The sequence below is a fragment of the Stegastes partitus genome, unplaced genomic scaffold (assembly GCF_000690725.1).
Source record: "Stegastes partitus isolate 25-593 unplaced genomic scaffold, Stegastes_partitus-1.0.2 Scaffold1469, whole genome shotgun sequence".
Classification (NCBI taxonomy): Eukaryota; Metazoa; Chordata; class Actinopteri; family Pomacentridae; genus Stegastes; species Stegastes partitus.
The window spans coordinates 61,294-77,686 of record NW_007579200.1 but is presented as its reverse complement, the minus strand read 5'-3'; the positions used below and the strand labels follow the sequence as shown (position 1 = coordinate 77,686).

The following is a 16,393-nucleotide window of genomic DNA, read 5'->3' as shown; positions in this document are numbered from 1 at the left end:
CATTTTTATTTATCTCATAGTCAGAATTCACATGAAATGAACAGATTTCCATCAGAGCTGAGCAGGAAACCCCTTAAAGACCAATGCTGATGATATCATCAGTCACACAGCTGCAGCTCCCTCGAGTCTGTGCCGTTCACACGCCATTAAATCCTCATTAGGCTCTAAATGAAGCTGAATAAAACGATGTGGCGCTCAAACTGTAGGAAGCTGACGGCGTTCATGTTTGTGTTGCAGGTTTCAGGATTCGGCTGCACGTTTCCTTCTGCTGCTGCCAAGTTTGCAAGTTGTGTTTGATGCAGTTGATGTTATGAAGAGAATGATGTCGTGTCACTGTGTTGTTGATTTCTGAAGGAATTTCTTTTTCTTCTCCACGTGTTTGTTGGTGACGCAGCAGCTTGTCTGCTCAGAGCCTCGCTGTACGTTCTGTTCCAGTGTTTTCATGCAATCTGGTCACTCTTGAGGTAATTATGGAAATTAAAAAAAGGTTTTTCACCGCTAACGTAGCTGCTCTTTGTTCTTTGTGGACTTTATTCTTAAAGCTGATGTTAAAGTTCTTTATAGTTCGTGCTTCATTGATTTTCTGTGCTAATTAATTACCACAGGTTTTGGTTTTCATTGAAAGCTGCAGTGTTCAACCTGCGTTAAAGTAAGATATTAAAGGAATGATCACTAAGTTAGCATTGGTTTGTGCAGCTAGCATGCTAACATAGAGGTTTTATTATCTAATGTGCAGGTTTTCAGACAGAAAATGATGTTTTGTGGTCAGTTAGGTGGTTTTAAACGTCGCTGTTTGTGGTTAAACATACAAAATTAATGATATCAGTAAATATAAGAGGTGTCAGGATGAGGAAATGATTAGGATTTAATGTTAGAACTGCTGCTAAACTTTGTGTTTGTGTTTACAACAGTCCAGACCGCGATGACTTAATCCGGTCAGAGCAGATGGGAGGAGTCGGGGGGCTCAGGTTTCACTCGGACTAATTATCTGAGCACTCGGAGGTGATTTCAAGTTCGTTTTGAAGCGCTGCGAGTTGTTTTCCTGCACATCAGACACTAAAAACAGACGTGAGCCACATGCACATGAGATATTAGATATAACATGATTAAAATAATTATAAAAACATGAACATTCTGAGAATCAGTGTGAGATTTTTGCAGTGATCATGTAAACAGGCTGCTGTTTCTCTGCTCCTCTGTGGTGTTCTCAACCTGCTTCTACACTCTGTGAGCTCTGCCGCTGAGACGGGGCAGAGATGGGATGAATGGGGGGAGGTGGGATGACGAGGGATCAGAGGTGGGGAGGAGGTTAATCCACTTGTCAGCGTGTGAGTGTTTCACCGTCGGTACGTCATGCTCCGGGAAAGACGGACGCGATGGTCTCCAGGATCGCTCAGTACCTTCATCTCAGGTGAGGAATCAGGAAAACTGCAGCTTTTCATTTGTAAAATGTGTATGTTTATCTACTTTAATTGATGCATGTGCTGTTAGCTGAAGGGATTGGCTCAGATTTATAGGAATGTATAAAATATGATTCTGTCCTGAGCTTTGATTTTAGTTTCTGTGCGTGCAATGTCATGCAAATGCTCCAGAAGTTGTGCAAATGTTGCCTCAAAGTGCTGCTTTCTGAGTGTGAGTGTTGCACTTTTGCAGGATCTGAAACTGGTGACATGCATTCATCCTGCAGTAAAGAAGATTTTAAATGTCACCTGATGCTTCTGTAAATTTTCCATGACAATAAATGAGTCACTTTTCTCACATATATCACATTATTTTTCTTACAGGATTTATGTGCAAGCATTTTATCTACATTCATGAGACAGTAACTCTAAACTCCAGTGAAATATGTCGTTTGTCTGCAGCTGAAGTTGTATTTATGCTGTCAGAGGAAACATCAGGGAGGAGGTCAGTAAAAGCAGCAGTCACGTCTTCATGCACCATCTTTAAAGTTGCACCAGAATTCAAAACTTTAATTTCAGTCACAGTCTGCTGTGCTGAACCTTGCTGTTACTAAAGTAGGCTTTTCATGTATTACTTTTACTTTTCTTGCTGCTTTTATGTGCTGCAGCTGCCTTCAAAAAAATATTATATAGTTTGTTTGAGGAAGTGAATGTCTTCACATCTTAAACCTCCGAGCTTCTAGGAATCACAAAACACAATAAAAATGACTTTTAACCATGCTTTTTTAAAGCTTTTAAAACTTTGCTGCTACATTTTAATACAATCTGCAAAACAGCCGATAAGATAAAACTTTATTGAGGAGGGAAGGAGGGTTTTGTGCCAGATGTTGCTCAGAAAAGCCAAAATGACACAAGAAATGGAGTAAATATAAAAGAAATGAAGGAAAAAAGTAAGACACAATGCTGAAATAAAATAAATGAGGCTGTAGTAGAAAAGTAAAAAGTAATGCTGGCAATTATACTGAGATAAGTATCTGAAAATCTCATCTAAGCACCTAAAAATAATATATACCAGATATTTGCAATTATTTAAAAGGGAAAAAAAATGCATCTTAGGAATTTAAAAAAAGAAATATAAATTTTTATTTGTTATTTAATTTTAGTTTTTTTTTTTTTTTTTAACAGATGTTCCCTGTTTTGTTAAATTACAAATAATATCAAGTGTCATCACAGAAAATAATATTAATTTACACGTTAACCATTAAAAAAAGAAGAGGCCAAAACTGTGACTAGTGTCCACATTAAATCCTTCTTATTTATTTTTTAAAATTTTATTTTACTGTATTTAAATCCGCAAAACAAACAAACAAAAGAGGAAAATAATCAGCACTATTTTACAGATATCTGCTGTTGACAGGAAAAAAATAGTAAGGATGGGAAAATGGGGAAAAAAGAAAGAAAGAAAAAAAGGAAATTAATAATATTAAATAACTGTCATTTTACATTTGATCATAAAATTACGCAATTTTAGCCGTATTTAAATTAATTTATTAATATCGCACCAGATGATGAAATATTGATCAAAATGCTGCAAATAAAAATAATATTAAATATTAGACATGAAATATGTGAAGTATTATAACATGTGAAAGCCTCTGTGTGCAGCAGCTCATTAACAGCTTGTATTCATTTAATAAATAAGTGCGTTATATGTAAAATGCAGACAATCTGCAGGTTTGGTCATGCGCAGTGCGCTCTGAGGACACCTGGGGGCGCTGCCACCTGTCAGACTTTGACCTGCACTTTCAGCCAATCGCTGAGCAGCTTCTAGTCCAGCCTCCGTCCCAACCTCCTCACAGAACCTCGAGCGGCGGACAGACGACGAGCAGCGCCGGAGGAGGGTCACGGAGGCCCGGAGATGGACGCAGCGCCCCGGTAGACGCGCCAGAGCCGGTAAAAGCGATAGATCCGCCATCGATCGGTGATCGGATGTCAGCCGTGAGCGGGCCGCGAGAAAGAAGAACCGGAGGGGAAACATGAGTCGGCAGCAGCAGCAGCAGATCCAGGGAGTGGTTCTGACGGGTTACCACAGCAACGCGGAACTGTTGCCGCAAACCAGGCGCTGCGCGTCCAGCTGCCCGCAAGTCCCGGAGTCCGCAGAGCCCAGGTGGGTCCAGGTGGAGGACTGGGTGGATGAGAGCTTCTCCAGGAGTCTGGCAGAGAGCAAAGGTCGCTCTGGTGCCGCTCCACTGGCCTGGGTCATGTGAGTTACTCTGGACACAGTTGAGTCCAGAATGGTCCCGTGTGGACACGTTTTGGGCAACATGGATCATTCTGGATGAGTTTTGCAGGAGTGGAGGTCAAACAGTCGTTATGCAGACCCGACCGGTACCATGAGAGCTCAGATACAGTTTATTAGTCTGTTATGTAACTGAAGCGGTGGTTCTGGAGCTGCTTCTTGTGTTTAGAGTCATTCAGAACAAATGTTTAGTCCTTGTGGACACGTCTGAGTCCCTTTAGAGGGGTTTAGGACGAGTTGCAGGTCATGTTAGACAGTTTTAACTTTAAATGGACCAGTCTGGCTCATTCTGGGTCATTCTGGGTCATTCTGGGTCATTCTAGACGCTTGTTTCAGACCAATAATAATGTTTTGGTCTCATCATTTGCTTCTGCAGGCAGGACGGTTGTTCTGCTCTACAGTACAATCAGCTGGACACGCTGCAGGTGGTTTTACACGTTTTTTACTGATTTTGGACACATTTGAGTTCATAGTGAGTCCGTTCAGACACTTTCTTACACGTTTTTATTCATCATGCTGACATGAGAGCTCAGATGAAGTGTTTTAGTGTTTGTTATGTAGCTCAGGTTCTGGTTCAGTGGCTCATTCTTGTATTTTGAATCATCACTGAACAAGTTTGAGTCATTTAGAACAAGTTTTTAGTCCTTTTGGGTTCGTTTGGGTCCCTTTAGAGGTTTGTTGCAAGTAACTTTAGACAGTTTTAACTCCTGAAAGAGTTGATCTGGACATTTTTAAAACTCGTTTTGTGCAAAATAAACAGTTTAGAACTCTTTGTAGACACATTTAGGTCATTTTGGACGCTTGTTTTTCAATGATTCAAGTATTTCTGGTCCAGCTTTAACTCATTCTGAAAAACTTGTGCTTATTTTGAACAAATTTAAGTCATTTAGGGAAGATTTGAGTCCTTTGGGACATGTTTAAATCCCTTTGCACACTTTCTGAGTTAATGTGGAGAAGCTGACAGTAGTTTTAGGCAGTTTTAACAAGTTTTGGACAATTTTGAGTCCAAAAAGAGTCGTTTTGGACACTTTTTAAACTCATTTTGTGCAAAATGAACAGTTTTGAACTCTTTGTAGACTCATTTAAGTCATTTTGGACGCTTGTTGTTCGATGTTTCAAGTATCTTTGGTCTGACTTGAACTCATTTTGAAAAACTTTTGCTCATTTTAGACACTTGTTTTAGGCTGTTCTTGTAGTCTGAGTCTTTAGAGCAGACCTGAGTCGTTTTGAATTAGTTCTGAGTAACTTTGGGCAGTTACTGGACACATTTAAGTCATTTTGGAGAAACTTGAGAAACTTTAAACATTTTCTAACTCACTTTCGAGACGTTCTGGTCATTCTGGACACTCGTTTTAGGCTAAACAGTCATTTTTTGGTCAATCACTCATCATTTTGCTTCTGCAGGCAGGACTGCTGTAGTCCACCATGAGGAGTTATGTAGAGTATAATAAGGTTTTTATATGTCCCAGGTTCTGGTTCAGTGAGTCACTGTTGTATTTTGAGTCATTTTCACGAATTTTGAGTCAGTTTTTATCTTATTTTTGGACAGTTTTAAGTCCAAAATCAGTCCATTTGGATGCTTTATAAACTCATTTTGGGCAACTTGGAGCCATTTAGGACAAATCATGGAGAAGTTTCCGGTACTTTAAGGACAGTGTTTAACTCGTTTTTGACTAATTTTAGTCTTTCCAGACAAATGTAATGAAATTTGGTCCATTTTTGCGTCATTGTGGACAAATTTCACACACTTTGGGGTAATTTTTGTAATTATTTGGGCAAATTTCAAATAATTTTGTACAGTTTTTCCTCATTTTGCACAATTTAAGTCATTTTGGAACCAGAAATATCCACAATGAGTTTATTTGGACACTTTTTAAACTATATTTGTGCAAAATGAATCCCTCTTGACAAGACGTGCCTCATAGAAATACATGAGAGCTGTCAGGACGCCCGCCAGGGTCAGTCTGAGTCAGTCTGGACAATGTTAAACTGATTTCAGAGGCGTGTGATTAATTCTGGACAGTGCAGGCTGTTTCTGACGCTCAGTTTAGACCAAACAGTCGTTTCTTGGTCAGTCACTCACAGTGAGGAGTCATAGTGAGGTTTTATTTGACCCGGGTTCTGGTTTAGTGGGTCATTCTCATATTCTGAGTCCTGTTTGACGGTTTTCTTCCATCGTAGCTGCAGGACAAGCAGCCGTTTTATTGGTCAGTCACTCTTATCATTTGCTGATGCAGCAGGACTCCAGGTTGAAGTACGCCGGGCCTCATGTGCAGTAATGTTATGTAACACAGGTTCTGGTTCAACAGGTCCGTTCTGAAGAGATGGTTGGTTCAGTCTGCATCATTTAGGACACATGTTTAGTTGTTTTGGACCAGAGTTCGTCGTTTTGGAGGAGTTTCATGCATTTTCTGGACAGTGTTTAACTCATTCTGGTCAAGTTTGAGTCACGTTTCAGAACTTTTATATGAGCTTCAGTTTGAGGTTCAAGTTCTGTCGGATGTTTTTCAGATCATTTGATTGTTTGAAGTCGTTTTGGGGCAGTTTTTGAGTGACTTTGACTTTCTAGAGCTCATTTTGGATGATTTGAACTGTTCTGAGGTTTCATTCCTACAGTCTGTACTAGGGCTCAGATTCAATCCAGAGCTAAATCTAAATCAGACGCACTTTAAATCATAACAGCATATATGAACACATTCTGTATGCACGTATAGAACGGATGCATCTTTAGACTGTCTCTACACTTTATAACGACAATAATACGAAATCTCTGAATACGAAATCAGTGCAACCAGTTCTTCTGGCTGATCAGACCTTCTTCACTTCAGTGTTATGTGAGGAGCTTTCTGGTGGAGAAACTCAACTTAGTCCTGGACTAGAATAACTATTCAATTAAGATCTCCACTGAAAAAATGTGTGAAGTCCAGGTTTGTTGGTCTGAGAATCATCTTCTGTCAAGTCTTTGTCATTTAAAACTGTTGCTGAGATTCAGTGATGGTCTGAAATGATCACATGACAGAATCATTTTCCGGTTAATTGATAAAGATTAAATGATTTTATGATTAAACGGCTGTCAGGAGTTCTAAAATCAAATAAAAATCTGTAAAATACTCAACTTTTTAGACCAACAAAATATTTTTGAAACCAGAAAATTAGACAGTTCATAGGAAATTGATTGATTATCTGAGCAAAAATATTAAAATTTGGTTCTTTGCTGTAAACTAATTATCTTTTAAACGGACAAGAACTCTTATTTGAATTTTGTCCAAAGATATTCAGAAAAAAAACAGAAAATATTCACATTTAAGAAGCTGAAATGACAGAATTTGGACTGTTTTTTCTTTACAGATGGACTCCAGTTGATAGTTTTTTTAATTGAAGTGGTTTGTAATTAACTGATTAGTGAACAGGTGACAGCTGGTTGATTAACTGCTGCTGCTCCAGTGACAAACTAAAGGAAACAGCAAGTTTCTGATCTGGATTTCTGCAGCTTTGTTGAGATTTTTGACATGTTGGTGCAAAGATCTGGAGTTTTTTTGCACTGGTCAGACTCTCCAGTGACTCATTCATTCTCTTATTTCAGTTTAATTTGTTGGTTTTTTTTCGTGCAACACAACCAGCATCTGGTGGTCGCTGCTTTCTGCCTCCTCGTCAGCTTCTCTCTCCTCACAGTAACTGAAGGATCCCGTCTCAGCAGCAGCCATGAATGGAAACCGTCACACTCTTTTATTTATACCGGAGCCGCTCCTGGCCGCGGCCTGTTTGTGTTTACACCCACCACCGTGTGGCGGTAAACAAGCCGGACGGACACACCTGCCCCTCGCTGCTCGTCCTGAGCCGGCGTTCCAGATGGTTCGTCCGAGCGAGGCAGGAAAAAAACGAGCAGCATCACGTTACAGCCGCCTTTGTCTCGCCTCCTTGTCTCGGTGTTGTGGTTTCCTTCGGTCAGGAAATGAGACGCAGACGGACAAACGGACAGAAAGACGCTGGCGTGGGACGAGCGGAGGACACCCGACCCGCCGGGCTTTAAGTTACTGTCTGCAGCCGGGTTTTCTTTGCTTTGTTTCACGGGCGGGGAACGAGCTGCAGAACCCGGTGCTTCCCGGAGCGTAAGTCGGTCAGCGGACACATGGTTCACATTAGTGTGCAGTGATGTCAGAGCAGAGCTGGACCAGGAGATCCACCACAACAGGCCGACGGTTCATTCAGTCGCTGGCTGCACTGTAGAAATACCAGCTGTTAAATACAGTCCAGTCATCTACAGTTTGCTTGTTTGGCAGATTTTCTCAGTTCAGTTAAATTAAACATAATATCTAGTAAATCACAAGAAAAAAGCCTGAATTTACGTGTTGACTTAAAAAGCTAAATAATCAAAAAAAAAAAAAAAAAAAACTGGTTAAAACTGTGAATAATGTCGTAATCAAACATCTCAACTTCTTTTACAACATTTGACTGTAAAATTAGAACATTTATGCTGTATTTAAATCAGCAAATATGTAATTATTTTACAGATATTTTCTCTATTTGCACTATTTTGGTGTATTTTTAAAAAATCATTATTCTTATTCTTAATTTTTTTACAGGGTATTTTTTGTTCAGTGTGTGTCGGAGGGGAACAGAGGCAGCGTCTGTGTGCACAGATGGCAGCCAGCATCTGTTCATGTCAATGGGAATAACACACACACACACACACACACACACACTCACACACACACTCGTCATCCTCTTCCTCTTTCTTATTTTGGTCGTAGACTTCCTCAGCTGTTCACTTTATAGTTTAAATGACCGAACCATGGAAATAAATCTGACTGCTGATCACGTCCGTCTCTATTCAGGGACTATTTTTGAACCTGTTTTCTACTTTTGTGCTTAAATGTGAAACAAGAGTCACACATATGACCGTCTGATCAGCTGGTTCATCAGGTCTCTGTGTGTGTTTCATTAAACAGTTTCTACATTTAAGCAAACTGTCAAAAATCAGGAGAACATCAGTGAATCCTGTTTGACTGCAAAACATTTACCCGGTATGTGTTTCTCTGCAGACTCTGGGAAAATCCCTCAGGGAAGTCTGCAGATGCACGACGAACAATAGCTTCAGAGAGGAACCGTAGCAGGAACGAGTTTAATGTGCGGAGATTTACTGTACAGTTAGCAGAAGAAGCTCTAGTGAGGAAATAATGTGAGGCAGCTGAGAAAAACGAAGCTTCCACTGTGACGTTCTGTACATGTGCTGTATGATGATGTAGATTATGAGCAGATCTTTAATACGAGGGACCAATGCTGCCTCTTTTAAATGCAGATAAAGCGAGCGGCTTCCTGCTGCAGCTGCAGTTTTCAGCATGTTCAGACTTGAGCGGTTTTCTTATCTCGCTCTCAGTTGGACGCAAACAGCTTGTTTAAATAGAACAGGTGCTACCACCTCGTCAATACAGACCCTGGGCTGCACATTTAGCGAGATTTATTCAGAGTGAAACGACTTCGAGGCGTCTTTACAGCGAAAGAAAGTGAAGTTTTTATCTTCTGTACACGATGGTCGAGGAGTTTTAACGTTAAAGCGACATTTTGGTTGATTTCAAACCTGCAGGTCAAAGTGCATCAAGATATAAACGGCTGCATTTGAGCCAAACTGGTTTAATACAAACGGTGCCAACAGACGTTTTGATGAAGGTCTGAGGACGCCACACTGAACTAAAGAGTCCAGAACTCCTGTAAAGATCCATGTAGAGGTCTGGAAATGAATCACGGTGTTGTTGACAACATGTAGAAGTTATGTGGTGATTTGTATGGTTCTGGCATAAACTACGTCCTCGTTATTGTGATTTAAATGTGATTTATTTAACTTATTTTGACGGAGGTCCAGATACGAGGAGGGCTTGATGCTGGAAGGCTCATTAGTTGTTCATTATTGTTCATAGTTGTTATAATAACTAGTAGGGCTGGTCCCAATAGCACTTTCTGCTCTCTGGATATTTGAGCTGAATTAATGATGAATATCAGAATATTCGGTGCGGTCGGGGTTCTGGACACTTCCACCCCGGGGCAGCGCTCTGACGGGGTGGAAGTGTCCAGAACACACAGGCAGTACTTGGCTGCTGATGCTAGTTTAGTTAGCGCTCACACTTCTGTTTCCTCCATCGGTGGCGGCGGGGGAGTGGCAGATACGCTCCACCGTTACCATCCATGTTTACTTCCATAAACACTGAGCACGCTCGCTGCGTGTGACGTCGTCGTGTCCTCTTCTGCGCATGCGGGACACTTTTGGCTCGTATGAAGTTCACACAGCAGATCACATACAAGTCGCATTGAACTGGAAACGTGAAGGAAGTCACAAAGAAATCCTCATTGAGCATCAAGTCCTGCAGTGTGAACGTAGCCAATCTGTGGGATTGTTCAGTCAGATAATACGCCGTCATCCTGATTGGTGACATTAAATGTCATGTCGGAGTCAGAATCCAAGGCTGTCACTATGTTAAGGCTGTTTTTATGGGTTCTGTTGGGTTTTCAGGTTTAGGATTGTTAAGGGTCGATTATGGAGTCATGACCATATATGACATCGTGTGTTTGGTGTTTTATGGGGACATTACTGAGTAGAAATCTGTTTCCACTTTGACATGAAAGAATCTTTATTTGTGAATTTTTGCCAAAAAAGCCAAAATCAAACTGATCCAATGTTGAAAAGCATAAAAGTGAAAACTTCCCAAAGGGTCAAAGTAAGACATTCAAGAGTGAGATCCATTTTTAATGATTTTTGTGATGTTTTGTGTTGTGAAAACCCGTTTTGGTCTCGTTAGTGTCCCTCTTTCAGCTCGTCATGAGGACGGAGTTCACTTCCTCTGATCTTGACTCATGTTGGGCTCCTTGCTGCTGAACTCGCTCTTTTCTGCCCGATAGTGTTTCCGTCTCTTCCTGTTTGCACCTCACGCAGCAGGATTTGTTTTTACAGGCTGCTTAATGCTCAGAGACCAACACACTCTGCGTCTTTGTCGGCGGATGAAAGGTGTGTGGACCAGAGGTACAAAGAGCAGAACAACACAGCTGCAGCTCTGCGTTACGTAGAGGTCGTCATGAGAGCGTGCCAGAAAGGGAGACTGTATTTGTTTTACCTGTGAGGGCAGCTCACCTGACCGCCGAGGCCATTGTGTGCGAGAAGCTTTGTGCGAATGTTTGTGTGTCGCGGCCTCGGCTGAGCGACGGGAGGGAGGCTGATGTGTTTCACTGATTTCTTTTTACAGATTAACGAGTTACACAGAGTGGTCAGCGACAAAGACAAACTTATTGCTGAAGATTAATTTTTAACGAGGTTGTAAATATATTTTCTCGCGCCACAGGACTGCAGCCAATCAGATAATCCAGGACGAGCGCCTTTTACAGTTTGTCCGACCGGCAGCTGTTTCTTGTCACCTTTCAGATTTTCTTGTTTCGGTGCTGTGACGTACGTTTACTCCAGCGCTGTCCTTACATGAGTTACGTGAACGTTTCCGTGTTGTGTTGCTTTTTATTTCCTTTTTCTCGGCCTTCAGGACGTCAGTTTGGCCTCCAGTGTTCCTGTTGTCTGAGATTTCTCAACTATGCTCGAGAGTTTCTGAAGAAATGTGCAGCTGCTGGTGTAATAATCTAAATCTATCTGTACATAGTGCATTTAAGGGTTGTTTTCAGCCAGAATGGTTCACAAACACTGATGAGTTCCTTTTCACATATCTGAGCTTTTATTTTGATAGTCTAGCATACTACAAAGAATCCTTCCTTTAACTACCGGGGGCTTTTCTTTTGAAAATTTGGTTAATCCAGCTTCCTCCTGAAATCTGCGGGATGGCAGATATTATAAATACACACATTAAGCATATGAGGGATGTATGAAGGTGATTTTACTAGACAGAACCCTGGTGACTTCCTGTAAATACCCGGGACGTGGTTTGACTGAGCTCTGTTACTGGATCAGGACTCTTATTTTGAAGGTGAACCCAAACATACAGATGGTTTGTTCATGATTTGAGGAAGGGTCGGACAGAAAAGGGCTTCGTAAGCTTCTCTAAACATCAGAGAGCTTTTATTTTGACGGGGGAGCTTTAATAGAACGTCTCTCTGCTTTATAGTGTTTTCCTGCTTTGTCAGTTTTAATTAGTTTAATTGTCAGAGTGCTGTGAAGCTGCTGATTGTTGGAACGAGCTCTGAGGAGGCTCTAACGATAACTGTGAACCAGCCACAGCGCTGAAAAGCGCATGAAGCCCTTATATGTGTTGTTTGAAATGTCAAAAACAACTTTCCATCTTCCACTTCCTGTCCACAGAACGCCACTCTGTGTGAATCCAGCGCGCTGTTTACTGAGAAACACAACAGTAAATGAAACCAGCAGCACAGACTCACTGGTACGAGTGTTTTATGAGCTGTGTTTGTTAAACCGAAGCTCTGGAAGAATGTAAATGATTAACTCGACTTCGTGTTTGTGCCTCGACGAGGTTTTAAAATCTGCTTCCAAGGTAAATAAATCTCATGAATAAATCGGAAAGGGAGCGACGTTTCTGCTCGTCTCTCACAAATACAAGCGTTTCAGTCGATGGTGTTTTGACGGCAGCGAAGATTTAGTGAGGAGAAGAAAACAGGAAGCAAGTGGAAAAATAGGAGAAAACCAAAGTCCTTGGTAGGAGGAGGAGGAGGAGGAGGAGGAGGAGGAGGAGGAAGAAATATGGGAAATAATCAGAGATGTCAGGAGGAAGAGGAGGTCAGCTGCTGGTGAAGCTGCTGGTTACCAGTAGACCAAAGTGAGTGAGAGTCTGTCTCCAGCTTTTTACTATGATTCTGACTTTGACGGTGTGTGAGGCAGGAAGTCTGCGGTGGAATGTGGCCTCGGCTCGGCGTGAGCACCGCTGATAATACCAAACTAATGAACATGAGCTCAGTGCAGGTGTTCAGTCACAGGCTCGTTGGTCAGCTTAACTCAGCTTCTCTCTGATGTTCAGTCTGTCATTGAAGAGAGACTGGATGTGAAGGCTGAACATCTGAAATGGTTTATCAGTGACTCATGGTGATGTATGATCCTGATGTTGTGCTGTTTGCTTTTTTTCTGTTTCATAAAATACAACAATCTAATGTCAATAACGAATCAGACGGGGGCGCTCCTATAGCTCACCTGGTAGAGCGGGCGACCCATGAACAGGGGCTACAGTCCCCGACGCAGCGGTTGTGAGTTCGAATCCCGCTCATGACCCTTTGCTGCAGGTCTCTCCCTCATTCTTCTACCCCCTTTCCTGTCTCCCTCTCTACTGCTCTAAATAAAGGCAAAAGCCCAAAAAATATATTTAAAAAAAAAATAAAAAATAACGAATCAGACACAAAATGCAGTGTTTTGTTGGACGTGGAGGTATAAAGCCTATCCCAGCCGACTTAGGGCGAAGGCAGGGGACACCCTGGACAGGTAACCAGTCTATCACAGGGCCAGATAAAATACAGATTTTTAAAAAATAAATTCAGCAAACGGGATTTAAAAACAACCAAAAAATGATCTTCAGAGAGAAAGCTGTGTGATAGAAAGAGAGCAAAATGGCACATTTGGAACGAGGCTAAATGCAAGGAGTTGTACAGTCACGGTGAAATCAGTCATCTTTCTGAAAATTTGAGAGTGTCATTAATTGTTTGACGTTTAAACGAACATCTGCGCTGGTTTCATGCTGCACAGAAGGCATGTCTAAGTCCTCTCTCCTCCTTCATGGTCTCTGTGGAGGTTCAGGACTTTACGTTGCAGTGAAAGCTGAACTAACGATGAATAGAAATGTGACAGGAGCTAAAACACCCAGAAGCTGCTCTGAGTTTCGAGGGTTGAATCATGATTTTGAGGCCAGTCTGTGTCGGTCGACTCGGCTGTAATCTTGCTGATTCGTCCAGTTTCTTGAGTGTCTGTGGCATCTTTTCCTCTCTGACAGTCGGTCATGTGCACAGCTGTGTGTTTTCCTCTGGAGGAGGTGAGCTGACGGATGACAGACGACTGAAAGCAGCTGTTCAGAAACTGCAGCTGCTTCTGTCAGTAAAACTCTGCAGCTTGAAGCAGGAGATTCAGGGACACGTTATCAGGTTTATTCATGATGTTTTGCAGCGTATTTTTGCTGCGGTGACGTAACCAGTTTCTTTGCTGTATGAACACCTCTGACAGCAGCTCTGATACTCTGGACGCTGCTCTGCGTGTTTGTGGTCACGAGCAGGATGAGGGAATCAGAAAACATGCCAGAGGTCAACCGTTTGTAAAACTTGTGTCATTCAGGAATGCAAAGGCTTCAGAAGCACCGGAAAACAAGAATAAATTCTGTTTCTGTGTCTTAAAAAACACGCTGACGGTCAGCTTTGGAGTAAAAACAAGTCCCAGGCTTGTGTTGTTTAGCAGTCGACTGTTTTTTTTACGGTTGATGCTGATTTTGCAGAGATCAGAGCTACTGACGGTGAACATATAAAGCTTAGATCATGTTGTTATATATTATTGCATTTAATAAAATGCAGTAATTTAAGAATGATAATAAATGAGACACAAAATAGCTTAATTTGAAGGAACATCTGCATCGTCTCTGCTTCCTTCATTAGTTTAAATTAAAAAACTTATGAAGAAATAATAAAACAATCTTCATTCTAGTCCATTTATTCAGCAGCTTCTCCTGCTCCATGTGCCTCCTTTAACCAGGATCATATTTGTCATAAATATCGTCTGTTGCACCACATTAGCTGCAGACTCAGCTTCCTGTAGCTGGAACCAACCCGTGATCATCTCAGCACGGTGTTTAATTGACCCGTTTAATTAATCGATCCATCGCTGGTGGTTTAAATGTCAGTCGTGGGGATTTAAACACAGATTACACTCTAAGAAATAAAGAGAAAAACATGAAACATGACTTGATATCAGCAGCTCTGGAGTTCATTTCACACCCCGTAGTCTCTGTTTTGCATCTTTGAACTCTGATCTCTCAGCATTTACATCCTCTGAGCTGCTTCCTGACTCATATGGTTAAAATTAGAACATGATGCGTAATGTGTGAAGTCCATGTCTCAGTTTAGCTGCTGCACAGAGCTGCATCTCTCTTTGCCAAAGTCATGAATAAATTACTACTGTTTCAAACTGAAAATCGTGCAGCTGCATTGAACTGCTCGGACCTTTTTGACAAATTTAACATTTGCAAAGATGTTTTAGTGGAAACATCAGTACAAAAGGGTTTCCTGAAGTCCTGAACACTCAGCGTGATCAGCAAACCACATGTTCTGAGCTCTGAGTTAACTTTATAGGCTTTAAATAAAAATAATACGTTTATTTGTGAAGTGCAACAAGTGCAACTTAAAGGACTTTACGTCAAAAGAGGAAAAAATAATATGAAAAATCAACACAATAGTGATGATACATAAATTGCAAAACTGAAATCAAAGTAATGAATAAATCTGATGCCAGTAAATTACATGAAACTGCATAAAAACACAAGAAGAACATCTTTGTTTGTTCCACTAGTTGGAGGTTATTCAGGAACTGACCAATAAATCAGATATTTAAGAACTAAAAGCAAATCCTGAATGAGTTTTAGACTAAAGCCGATGAAGAACCTTTAAAACCGGAGCAACGTGTTTCTGGTTTTGTTGAGACTCTTCCTGACTGCGTTTCGGGATCATTAGAAGTTTATTTAAAGACTTCTTTGGAAAACAGGAAACAGTTCCGTCTGCTGGAAATAAAACAAATCCACGAATAAGTCTTTTGGTTTATTTTTTTTAGACAGGACAAGTTGCTTCAGGGGTTTAAAAAGTAAAAGCAGAATCTTAAACTGATTCTAAAGTCAAGCCAACAAAAAGCCTTTTAAATCTGGAGTCATGTCCGTTTTAGTTGTGATGAGAAGCTGCAGATTCATTTGAAAACAATAGTAAATATGAAAACATGTAATCAATAAAGGCAGACGTAAATGCATGAGTAAATCTTTTCTTCCTTAGAGAGGAAAAGCTGTAATTTCTGAAATGGCTCAAGTTTCTTTCTAGCGTTTGTTCTTACCAGAGATTCAAAGCTAGCAGTCAGTAGCTGTTGACTTCTGTGAGGAAGTTCGTATTTTACTGTAAACCAGCTCTCATTATCAGCTAATCCAGGCTGAACACTAATTTCTAATCTGCTGAACTGCTGTTTTAATCCATTAAAGTGAAGTCCAAGCTGCTTTTGACCTCATCAGCTCATCGTAAAGTCTTCAAAATCTACTAGAAAAGTAAAAGAACTATTTGCAATAAAAAAACCACCTCTTGTTCCTGTGTGATGCTCACATGTGGCTCATGGTGCTTTTCTCTTTTCTGCACTCGTTTAAACGCTAATTTCCAATCTGCTGTTTGAACCTATGAAAGCGAAGGCCGAGGTGTCCAGGAGCTGCTGCTGCTCTCGGCTCCAGCAGATGTTGACCTCATTAGTGGGCTGCTTGTGAATTCAACACCCCGCTGGCTCGTCTTTAGCTGCAGCCTTTGGCCGCCTTCGGTCCGTCTGACTCACCATCGGGCTCGTGTCAGAGTTTGTTTCTCACTTCTGCTGCCATTAAAGGGAACGTGGCTGCGTGCACATCTCTGCACAGAGCACAACAAACGCTATCAGCGCCGAGGCGATGCAGCGTTTTTATGATGGTGTGATGCTTCCGTGGTGACGTCAGCAGTAAACACGGTGCAAAGTGCAGCCGCAAGTCAGACTGTTGCCTGGTTTCACTCC

The 16,393-nt window shown here is 41.3% G+C and overlaps 2 protein-coding genes across 2 annotated transcripts in view; both read left to right on the top strand.

Moving 5' to 3' along the window:
* The window catches only part of fkbp6 (FKBP prolyl isomerase 6), a 13,732-nt gene extending 13,416 nt beyond the window's left edge, over positions 1 to 316 (top strand). Inside the window, exon 10 of the mRNA XM_008299824.1 lies at positions 238 to 316. The gene's annotated coding sequence lies outside the window, so the exon portion shown is untranslated. The remainder of the gene's footprint in view (positions 1 to 237) is intronic.
* A 2,962-nt stretch (positions 317 to 3,278) lies between these two features.
* Positions 3,279 to 16,393, top strand: part of arhgap18 (Rho GTPase activating protein 18) — a 30,033-nt gene continuing 16,918 nt past the window's right edge. The window contains exon 1 of the mRNA XM_008299822.1: positions 3,279 to 3,567. Coding sequence (XP_008298044.1) covers positions 3,437 to 3,567 — 131 coding nt within the window. The 5' untranslated portion in view covers positions 3,279 to 3,436. The remainder of the gene's footprint in view (positions 3,568 to 16,393) is intronic.